General features: G+C 37.2%; 1 protein-coding gene across 5 annotated transcripts in view; it reads left to right on the forward strand.

Moving 5' to 3' along the window:
* The window catches only part of CDKAL1 (CDK5 regulatory subunit associated protein 1 like 1), a 447,236-nt gene that overhangs the window by 322,385 nt on the left and 112,844 nt on the right, over positions 1-12,007 (forward strand). For all 5 annotated transcript variants that reach the window (XM_067290903.1, XM_067290904.1, XM_067290905.1 and 2 more), the window contains one exon: positions 11,662-11,842. In XM_067290903.1, the coding sequence (XP_067147004.1) occupies positions 11,662-11,842 (181 nt within the window). The remainder of the gene's footprint in view (positions 1-11,661; positions 11,843-12,007) is intronic.

Consider the following 12,007-nt stretch of genomic DNA (forward strand, 5'->3'; position numbering starts at 1 on the left):
AGATTATGTTAAATTTAGTGTGTATTATGCATGTGTTGTGAAGTACTATTCCCTTCACAACCTTGATCTTTCCCATGTAGATTTTTGCAAATGGAAAGCATTTTGTGTTATGATTTCATACAAAGCAACAGAAAAAAAAATCCAGCCAAATTGTTTGTTTAGCTTGTGATGTGAAAGAGCTATGTCTCTTTAAATCTGCCAGCTGTTTTGGGTAACTCTTTTGAGCTGAGTGTGTTTCCCTTAAAATCTGCTTTGCTTTGATGCCTGTTTTGCCAGGAGCCATTCTTCTCTCTTTCCCTGTGCTGCAGAAGTTCTTAATATAAATGGGCTTGAGCCAAAATCTTGGAATAAAATATTTGACCCAATGGCAACTACAGTTCTTAACTTTCTTCCTTTATCCATTCTCTGTTCTGCTTCAGCTGAAGGTCTTAAATTCTCTGTAAAACTCTTCCAACTTGTCATACTACTTCTTCTTTGGCTTCTTTATCTGTTCCCTACCCCCACCCTCCATTTCTGATTTTGGCCACTCTTTGAAACCTGCTTAACCTTCTTTTTGTTGCCAGTTTTAGCTTATTTATGATATAAACCTTCACCCAGCCAATGCCTTTCGGCAAAAAGTTATTCACTTACATCAGCTTCCTAGCTTAAGGGGAAATAAATAATTTAATAAGGACAGGGCTATTGCTCCCCAACTTTTGATATCCAGCTGAAGTCAGCTGCACAGTCTGTTTTTCACACAGAGTCTCTGCTCAGCTTTATATTTGTGATGACATGTTCCTCAATCATTCTTTCTTAATGGTAGTTATGTTTTTCTGAATTTCTATTAAAAATACTGCCGAAAGAGGTGAATGCTGATATCAGTTTGAAGAAGATGTAGATATACTGATAACCCCACACTTCTCTCATGAAACAGGTAGAGTGAGCCTCGCTGTGGCATTTGTATCTCAATGGAGCAGAAAATATTATAATATATTCTATTTAGCAATTTCTGGGTTGTTTTTCTGTTGTATCTAGCAGTAGTATGAGTTCTCTTTTCCTGAATTCTAATGCTGATCATACTGGTAAGCAATTTTTGCCAGTCTGTTGTCTCTGTTGTAAGCCTGCTCTCAAAGTAAATTTCAGAACATGGCTATTTTAAAAGTAGCGCATCTTAATGACATTTGGGGTGTAGCATTTCTGTAGTTATGGAATGTTTATCAGTTATGTCTTTGCATTTTGCTTACAAATAACCAACTGTCAGAGACGTTTCTGTCTTGTCCCTTACCTTGTGTAAAGGTCCATTACCTTTTGCCACCTGCTTCCTAGGACCCCCCCCCAAAAAAAAAAAAAAAGAAAAGAAAAGAAAAGAAAAAGCAGAACATTAATCTTAATTCTGGAAATAATTTCAGAGATTGCTATCTTGTTCTGCCAGCATTTTGAATGCTGTCAACACCCGCATCAACAAGGAGATATTGCAATTGGAAATGTTACCTCCGATAATGTCTATCAGTCCTCTCAGTATGTGGGCTCTGGCACACAAAGGAAATTAAGGACTCTCCAGTCTGGAAAAGAGATAACCGAAGGACTAGAGTAGAGGTCCATAAAATCCTGAGTAGCACTGAGAAGGTGAATAGAGTTGTTTGTTACCTGTCTTCCCCAGTGTAAGAATTAGGGGGCCTCGACTGGAACTAGCAAGTGGCAGGCTCAGAACACACAGAGATGTGTTTTTTACAACAAGTAGTTAAGGTACGGAAGGTTTGGGATTCAAGGGGAGACTGGACAAGTTTATAGAAGAGAAATCCATCACGGGCTGCTGGTTACAAAAATGCCCTCTCTCTGACAAAAGCCTGGAGCACTGGGCCTAGCTGGACCTTTGGTCTCATCTGGTTTGTCTTCAAAGTCCCTGAAACATTATAGCATTATAGACTATAACAAAAAAAAAGAAAAAAGAAAAAAAAATCTCAAAGTCAGAAAGACTGGCGTTTTCTTACTAGTATTTGTTAATGGAGAACTGCTTGCAGTTTTTTCAGTTGATTTCATCATGCCAAAAAGACATAATAATCATTCTGTTTTATATGCCTGATTTCTGTGTCAGAGTGAAGAGCTAAATGACTGTCACTGCAGCAGACATGGATGGGTCCTTAGAGCCCAAGACAGTTAGTGTTGGTGATAAGCATTGTGTCAGAGTTGAGAAAAAGTATATAATGCGCTCAGCTACTCATGACTGAGATCCTATTATTTCTGACCATGCCTGACAGCTCTAATGTTAAACAGGAAAGGGTCATAGAAAATTAGTGCAATTTCAAAGGCTGCTTTAATGCAGCAATCATTAAGTCAGTTCCCATGAACAGTTCCCTGGTGCAACCCTTAATAAATTCAAACTTTATTTTTAGTAATGACCTTTAGTAATGTGAGCCTTGATCCGCTGAGATGCTGTTCACTTTTGATGCATCTCCAAATCCCTTTTTTATGCATTTTAAATCAACACACGCTTATTCTGAATTTATGCGTGTGGATAGATGGAGATGTAATTTAAACACATCTGTTCAAATATGCATTTCAGATCAACTTGGTGCCGGTTCTCATAATAAGGCTAAGTTTTTGACGGATATTATATCCCTAAAGTACACAGCAGATGGTATTTATTAGAGATTGAATGAAAATGAAGTTTAAGGATGTTGAGCTTTTTGTCTTAAGTTGCTCATTTTTAAATCATAAAACAATAATGATCTGAAGTTATAAATCTGTAATGAGGTTCTGTAAAATGTTTCATTTGTATGGGAAGAGTAGAGCACCTTATTGATGAATAAAGTTGGTCCAAGCCTTAACTGTTCCTTTAAGAAATGAAGTGTTATAATGTTTCTTTTGAAACATTTGAATTGTGTCTAATAGGAACTCTAGCAACCCTCACTATAATTGTGAGAGTAGACAGGAGTAATGAGAGTAAAACTGCGTGTGCTGTTTTGTCCTTAGGCAGTGAGCTGTGTTAATTACGAAATACACGTTTTTTCCAGGTCGCTATTGCCCAGCAACATGGACAGTCCCAGTCCCTATGTGCATGGACTCCTCCTTACCTATTCCCTCATCAGGTTTAGCTCTGGAAATCAGGCTTTCCAGATGCTTCCAAATGTCAGCCCAGTTTTTAAAAGAGCTTTTTTGGGGGCAGGAGGTAGGCTTGGAAAAGAACAGTCACAGAAAATATCCATTGTCCCTCTAAATTAAGCTCTGAAAGAGGCTAGACCGTGCATTTGTGGAGAGTTGCACAGCTGCTATTCTAAGGTGACTATTTTAACCTTTCTAAGGTGATTGCATCAAAACCATTAATGATTCCAAAATTCAAAAATAGCCTCTTAAGCTGCGCTTGCAAATCAGTTTGAAGTTGCTGCAGATCACAAAGCTCAAGTGTGATGTGTTCCCAGTGAGAATCACCATCATAAGCGGCTGGTAGCCTTCAGCACTGTGTAAAATGTAGAATGCAAAGAATAGGCTACATGTAGTGATTCTGTAGCTGTAAGGCTATCTGAAATCTGAAGTGTGTGACTGTGAATCACCTCCAAATTAAATGGTAGGATTTAAGGTCTTGCCAATTATTCTCCCATGTATATATGTGCATATACCTTGCTTCAGGGGAAACTGCAAGGTTATTTGGAAGAACTACATTGGAGATTGTTCTGTGGTCATGCCTTTATATATATATATATATTTTTTTTTTGGAATTTTTGTTTCCTTGTCTGGTTTGTCCTGTCTTAGGCATCAGTTTCGGAGAGATAGGATCCAAGCTGTGGCAACAATAAAAAAAAAAAAAAAAATCCATGTCTTAAAAATATGCATTTTCTTTACATATAAAAACATGATTTACTTAAAAGTCTGGTAGTGTTCAATGTTTCAGTAGTCAGGTGAAGCTAAACAAGTGAGTGTACTTGAAAATGAAATCATTATAGACTTTTATAACAACGACAACATAAAGTTATCTTCATTTTGATGCAGGTGGGCTGTGAGGTGAAGGAAAACTGATTTGTGAGGCAGCCTGGAGTTGTGTTAGGCAGTAAGAGAAAACATTTTAAAATATTTGAAATAATATAATTGCTTTGCAGTGGGAACACGTACATGAATATAAGATGTTAGCAGGTGTCCTGCTAGGGTAGAATCTTATGCTAGTGCATTTAATTGAAATATGTGCACCATAAACAAATTTAAATTTGCTAAAAGTAATCAAAACAGAAGGTCTGAATAACTAATATGTAACAGAGTTTAAAACAATGACGTTTAAGTGTCATAGTTTATTAAACGAATTTCTAACTTTTATCTTGCCACTGAATATTAATCGCTTTCTTTTTTAGAGGAGGAGGCAACAACTTTCAGTTGTTTCTCCCTGTATGTCACTGTATCTGAAGCTATTGGGTGTAGCCTACATTTCATTTTTTTCCAGTACAGTTTGTTACAGACTTAATAGAAATTCAGTCAAAGTGCAGTGAATTCATCTCTTCAGTTGGCTAGGTCTGATGGACAGTTTTGATAGAAGCAAAATATGAGGTCCCTCAGACTTGTGTGATGCTTGAGGATATTAATACTAAATATAAGAGATCTGAAACGGGTGCTACTTTTGCATTATTTATTTTTATTCTGTAGAGTTCTTACTCCCTGGTCGTGTTCCCCCCAACCCAAGTCGCTCCTGGAAGGCTTGCCTTGTCAATTCAAGCATTGCAAATCAAAAGTAATAAAAAAGCTCATGTTCTTGCCATCTCTCAGTACTCTTAAATTATATTGCAGTCTGAGGAACGTCAGTCTTGTCCTGCCATTTATACTTTTATTGTCAAATTTTATGTTAGTATTTTAAAAATCTTTTATGAGAAGTCTTGTTCTGATCATCCCTACTTGCCCTACACTCAGTTTCCACTATTGGTCCTGGTAATTTCTGTGCTGTCATTATGTGTCTAGAGCAACTGGGCGAGGGAAAAGGAAATGGCAGCACTAAATAGAATATCATACAAGAGTTAATGAGACAACATGTGTGGTGTGCTGTCCTTGATAATGCTGCTTGCTTTCTTACAACAGTTTCTTAATTAATGATGTTTATTATGTATATAGTTGCTTTGGATAATCAGTCTTATCAAATGATAGTTTATATCTAGCCATAAGGCTCAGTCAGTCATTTAGAAGGCTTCATACAGAAATGTTAATAAAATTTCTATTGTCATTGAACTGAAGTGCTTTCCAGTTCACTGTAAATTCATTGAGCAGCTGATGTGGGAGTTTAAAAGAGCTCTTCATCCTACCACAAGCTTTTTCAGTTTGTCCATCCTGGACTACTTTTAAAAGCATCTGTAGAGGATTACTAAGAAAAATATTTTCAGTGGGTATCCATGTGGTAGAAGTCTGTACATCCATTGCAAAGTTTAGGGTAAATCATAAACTGGAAAAGATGGAAACCCCCCTGCTTTTGAAAATATGCTCAGGTTTACTCCCCTAACTTCAGTGCTTAAATTATGAGTGTAGTGTGCTGTGCTCCATTCAAAGTTGAGAGGGAAGTGCTGAAGGGTTTCAGATGAGAAGTAAACTAAATCCTTTTCTGTACTGTCCTTCTATGGTTTAATTCTCAGGTTAATCTCCATATGGTCAACAGAGAGAGAGGCAGGGCGATGTTTCATGTTGTACCTGGCCCTTGACAGAGGCAGTTCTTCCGGCTGCGCAGTCTGTGTTTCCCTTGTGCCAGCTCCAGCTCCTATGACCCCTCAGTGAGCAATGCAAGGAGTTTAAGCCAGCAATCCCACAAGACTTTCAAAGCAAAAAGAAAAACAAAACAAAATCAAAAACCCCCTCAAAAACAGAAATAGAAAAAAGGCTTCTGCAGAACAGTAGTCATAGGGGATATGCAACCATTTCTTTTAGTTGTGACACAAACTGGCACATTGACATGCATGTTAGGTTCTGTAAATGTGCTTCAAAGACCAGCTCTCAGATACCTTCCAATTATTTCATCCGTTATCTCATTTTCATTTGCTTGTTCCCTTAAGTAATAACATAATAAAATGTTCCCTAAAGGGACATACCCTGCATATGGCTCCAAAATATAAAATCATGTCTGAAATTGTAACCTTTCAGAGAAAACTGTGTTTATTTTCATAAGGATTTAGCATTTTCTTTTCCAACATTTTTTCAGTGTGAATTTCTAATTTATGAATCAAGAAGTTGCTAGGTCATCACATTTTTGGTTTTCACCTTAGTTACTCTGTTTTTCCCGGGCCATTCTTGTACCCTGTAAGAATGTGTAATGTTTTATATTTATTCATATAGCTATTTATTCTCATCCAATGTGTTTGTTACACTGGGGTGGGAGGGAAGACGGAGGGATCTTGTTTAAGAACCAGTTGGTGGCTTTAAGTCAGTAGTCGATTTAAGTACTAATTGCTGAAAAGAAAGTGGGAAAAATATGCGGTCATGCAAAGAAATTTCGGGAGGGGTCACAGGAGAAGATGAAGGTGCTAATGAATTGCATTTTACCTCCTTTCTCTTTACTTAATTTCTTGCCTGAGCATAGATTTGATTTGTAATGGTTATTATTAAAGGAAAAGTTTTCTGTGACTAAAGCTATGTGAAATGTAACACCTGAATCCTAGCAAGTTTCACACTTCTGCTGGTTTTCTTAGACATATTGCTATGTGAAAATAGTTGGGTTTTTTAAATTATTTTCTATTTGGCAGCTTGACATTTTCATCTCTTTCCTAAATCAAGCCACCAGGGTTTTAATTTTGCATTTTACTCCCAACTTACATTCCCTCAAGATTTCTTTCCTTTCAACCATCCCCACAGTATCTGCTATACTTTTCTATTACTGCTAGTCTAGTGTCTGTTTTCTCTGACATCAGTAACTAGGTCCCCTGGGCATAAAGGAGCAGGGAACTCATCCCTGTGGGGATATGTCTGCACTGCTTGCTTCAGGGTAATGCGCAACTGAGATACCCGAGCAACCAGTGGTTCAGGAGCTACCCGGTTGTAGTAGCACAGAGCTAGCCTCAGACTGCTTTATGCTTCTGGACTTCTTCAGAGCTAGCTCAGATACCTGTAAGCCCTCAGGAGTCAATTCTCATTGCAGCAGTTACCCACATCATGTTCCTAGACTTTACCTCCAGATCTCATTTACTCCTTTTTGGAGATAGGGCACATTTCTTTCTTGGACTTGTCTTATCTTCACATAAAGGGTGGGATGTTGTATTTCTTATGTGCCATTTCCAGCACGTTTGTTCCTCCTTTCTCTGAGTCTTTGGATAGCTCTCCTCTGAGCACGTGTGTGTGATCATTTCTGGGGTGTTGGTCTGTACAATGTCACACTAAGAATGATTCTGCTGTACTGGAAAGTGATGTAGTTGCTTTTTTTTGGGTAGTCAGAACTGTCCCAGGGGATGGTGGTCTCGTTCAGGGTGATAGAGCACAGGTCTGCTGGAGTAAATGAAAGGGATTTATCTGTATGGAGGAAAAAAGACAGAGAGGATCTGTTGGAGGAACCCTAACTGTTAGGATTGTGTTATCTTATAGATGGCATTGATTATTCCTTACGTTTGTCTTTTTCTGAAATTTCACAATTTTATTTTAAAATGTTCCAATGGAGAGCCTTTGCTGGACTTTTTTTTTTTTCTTTGTTTCTAAAGTTGAATGAATAGAAACAACAGTACGTGTTCATCGACAAAATCTTGCAAGGTTTATGATTGCCAGATAAAATGATCATGCACAATCTTTCTAGGTGTTTGTCAGGATTAAGAGGGTTTAAAATGGCTGGCAAAGTTTAGGTCATTTTACGCTTAGAAGTATTGAAATATACCTACCACCTCCATTAGCTAGGCTATAAGGGGCATCCAGGCTTCTGTAGGTTTGAAATGACTTTCTGCTTTTTTAATATCATTTTATCTTTCATAAGGACCACTCTGTACTCTTGGTTCCCTGGGCAATGTGTTCTGGAGCTTCTCGACTGCCCCTAGAAAACATTTACTGCCAATGAATTTTCAGAAACTTACTGGAAACACATTTCTGTACTTAATGTTACAAAATGCTTACTGGGATTGTTCAGCAGTTTTTTTCTTAATTTACTTCAGAATAGATGAACTGTGCATTTCATTTTTAAAAGCAATTTAATTTTGGCTGATGCACCAGAAATTGGTTCTTGTTGTGTAATTTTGCAGCATATTTTGTAGTTAGGACCATTTTTCAAACATTGAGTCTACACAGTAAAGAACTTAGTTCTGCTTTGTTTTAGAGTGTCAGGGCCAAGGTTACCTTAATTTTCAAATGTGTATGTGTTTTATGTTTTTCCACAATGGTATCTTTTTTTTCTCCTTCTTCATTAAGAAATGATTTTGTGTGCGCGGAACTAATTCTACTTATTTTTGCTTGTGCATGTTTTGAGAAAGACTGAGAGCTTGATTTTTTCAGTAACTGGATTTGATCCTGAGTTAAATCTCATATACTTTTATCCCTTTTAAAACTACTTTTTTAATGATATAATCAACAGTGGTATAAAAATGCACAATGCAATGTCATATTTTGGGCAGGCTGGATTGAACCTGTAATTAATTGCTGTTTCTGAATAGACTGGTGTCCTTACTCTCTTTCCACAGCTTAGTTTTTCTTTGTGTGTAATAATCCCATCCAGAAAGCAATCTAATTACTAAGATAATTAACACCTTATCACCAAATGGAGTTCAGACGTTTGTACAGTTTATGATTTTTAAAAATATGTAATTTCCTTTTAACTGAATGACAAGTGGTGTTATGGAGAAAAAGAGCATATTTTAGTGCACCTAGCTTGATTGGACCTTATAATTCATGTTGCTATAGAAACAGCCAAACCTTTATAAAGGATGGTATTACTATTACCATTGGTAATAAATGCCTCGACTGTTGCCAATAGTGTCATTAAAATGGCTAAAATAACTTCATCATAACGTTTTTATCAGACTTAATGAATGTTCTGTTAATGTTCTGAGAAATGGCAGCCGATGTTATGTGATACTGATTTATAAAGTAATATATTTTGTCTCCGGTAAGCTTACCATTACTCCACAAAAATATTGGCAATGTGAACAAAATCATGTTGCAGCGTTTCTATTCTTGGTCCTTAAATGCAAAGAATTTTATTGTTACTTGATTTCAGGTAGAACTTTATGTCTTGCAGTTTTTCAGGCTTAAGAAACCAATGGAAATTGAGGCTTTTTAGCCAACAGTATTGGGGATTTTTGCTGTTCTGTGTAATGTTCAGCTTGTGTTTTCCCAGCTATACTTATTGGACCAACTCCTTCTTGAAAATGTCTGCTTTTATACCATTTTTAGTTTGGCATTCAAATTACATGTTTTAACTTCAATCTCAAACGTTAGAGTCTGAATTCATAAACTCAAAAAAGAGTTGAAAGAATTTAGATGGTTTCTTTTGTGTTTTTTTTCTTAAGGAAAAGGAGAGAGAAGATTCTAATACAGTGTCTAATAGATTCCTGTACAGCTAGCTGTATATGCAGGTACATATAAAAAGGAGTCCAAGGAATTTGGTTTAATATAATCTCATTGCCCATATTTAAATAAAAATTCCATTTCTTTTAGGTTAAAAAAGAAATAATCATGAAATATATTTATCGCCATGTACTCTTTATATCAAGGCCACTGTCCTGGGAGTAATTTTCTCTTTATTGTTTTTTGGGGGAGGGGATTGTGGGTTTTTTGTTGTTTTTTGTTGTTTTTTTGTTTTTAAGTTTCTGACTTCTCCATAGTTTTCATCATCATTCTAATATTATGTCACAAGTAAATATTAATAAATGAATTTGCTGAAATGTGCCTAAGATAGGAGCATCCCTTTTTAAAGAAAGTCTGCAAAGGCCTAGAAATCACTGGATTCAGGACTGTCTCAGGACTGAGAAAAGCAAGCTTTCCTCCTGAGTCCCAGTTCAAGTCCTCAGCATGGAAAGGTCAGACCACCCTTCTTGTCTTGAACCAGACCTAATTGCTGTGACACGGTAATATAGATACACATTTTAAGCAACAGGTATTTCTGATACGTGTGTAAAATGTCAAGTATGGTGGAGGAGAATCCAAAAACAAAGTTTTATGAAAGACTAAGCAGACTAATGAGCTCTAGTATATCACCTAATCCAATCGTTAAAAGCAATGTTGTATGCTTTCCCTTTCCTGGGTCTTTTGCCAGCTGATTTCCCTCTTCCAGTGGACCTCACTGTTGCAAGAAGTGTTTCTTTTGCCTCTTCAAACTTCAGTTTCTTTGACCACTATAATCACAGCAGTATTTTTCCTATGATGTTGTACTGTCTAATACGAAATGATGGTTCTCTTTGGCCATTCAAATACTTTATAAATTCAATTTTTTACATGCATTTGTATTTACAGTTGTGCTGTCCCTTGCCCTGATGAGGGGGAAGAGAAGCTTTCAAGCCATTTTTTGTTTGTTTGTTTGAAAAAAGGCTTGGAGACCCCTTCTTAAGCTCGGTCATGAGCTTTGTTTGTGGCAGTGGTCTTTATGCTATTCATCCCTAAGAGAATTTGTATCAACTGTTTTATTGTTATAGGCTACTTAAAGACAACTGTAGAGTAATTTAAGTTGGAAGGGGCCTCTGGAAGTCATCTTGTCTATTCCCCCCACTTGAAGCAGGACCAACTTTTCTCCAGCCTATTGTTACCTTTTTACTGGATAGTCAGGAAATCAGCTCTGTGTTGTAGAAGCAGTCTCATCTGGGTCAGTAGGGAGCACTTCTGAGCTATACATTTCCACCTCATTACAGAAGAGGTTTGTCATGATTGCCCCTTTACAAACGAGCAGACTGAGGTACAAAACGGTGCTGTAGTTTCTCGGCTTCTTACAGAGCAGTGGTCATCCAGCTGGCTAGTGGCAGATCTGGAAAGCTGAACTGATACCTCCTGGGTCTCATCCAGTGCTCTCTAAATACCATGCAGTAATCTCTTGGTTGAAGGACTCATTTTTCTGGGCCATGCACTTAAGGATTCTGCATATTCAGTCCAAAGGGAACAGTTAGGAAATGCTGACCTTACTAAATAAAAAGGGAGCTTGGTGCCTATGCATTTCTAAACTTAAGTTTTAGGGGGGGGTTAATTATTATTTTAAAGCAAGGAATAGTCCAATTTTATGGCGTGCTGAGTTAGAAATTAAATTGTGACTAAAAGTTGCCTTCTTGGCTCCAAAGCCAATTTTGTCTGAGATTGCTAGGCTCCATGGGACATCAGTCTCCTCTTTTGGATATCCCATTCTACTTTGATAGCAGTGGTATAATACATCAAATATCTTACAAACTCCGGTGGTTAAGTCTCAGAGGTTATAAACTGTGTAGATTAAGTAGTCAGAATTCAAGAAATTTACCAGTTCTGCTGATAACCTATAATGTTAAATGAAGGGGGAGTTGGTCCAGGACATTTTCCTCTTCTGTTGCAATTCTAATCCAATATTTACTGCAGTATCTCTTTCTTCTATTCCTTGTGCTCTCAGCTGAATACCAAATGCATTTTTAGTTACCAAACAATAGTGCTGAAATCTCTTTTTTTTCCCCCCACAGATTATTGTATATCTCAATTTCTGTAGATAAAGTTGAAGAGTTATATGTCTGTGTACCCTAACTTTTAAAGGAGCAAGACTTTTATATGTACTAAGTTCAGTATTCCTTTCTATTTGCCTTACAGAGTGCCTGGAATAACGATTGCTACAGACATCATCTGTGGTTTTCCAGGGGAGATGGATGAAGATTTTCAAGAAACAATGAAACTTGTAGAACAGTACAGGTTTCCCAGCTTATTCATTAATCAATTTTACCCACGCCCAGGAACCCCTGCTGCAAAAATGCATCAAGTTCCAGCTGCAGTGGTAAGATGTGTTTCGTTGTAGCACAATACACAGTGTACTCTGATGATTTTAAATATAAAAAGCACATACATGAAAATACAGCATTTCCTGCAGAATCATGCTACAACTCAATTTGAGTTTTATAGAACTCCAGTAAGTGCAATGACTGAGTTGCCTTTAGAGATT

Source organism: Apteryx mantelli, chromosome 2 (assembly GCF_036417845.1).
Source record: "Apteryx mantelli isolate bAptMan1 chromosome 2, bAptMan1.hap1, whole genome shotgun sequence".
Lineage (NCBI taxonomy): Eukaryota > Metazoa > Chordata > Aves > Apterygiformes > Apterygidae > Apteryx > Apteryx mantelli.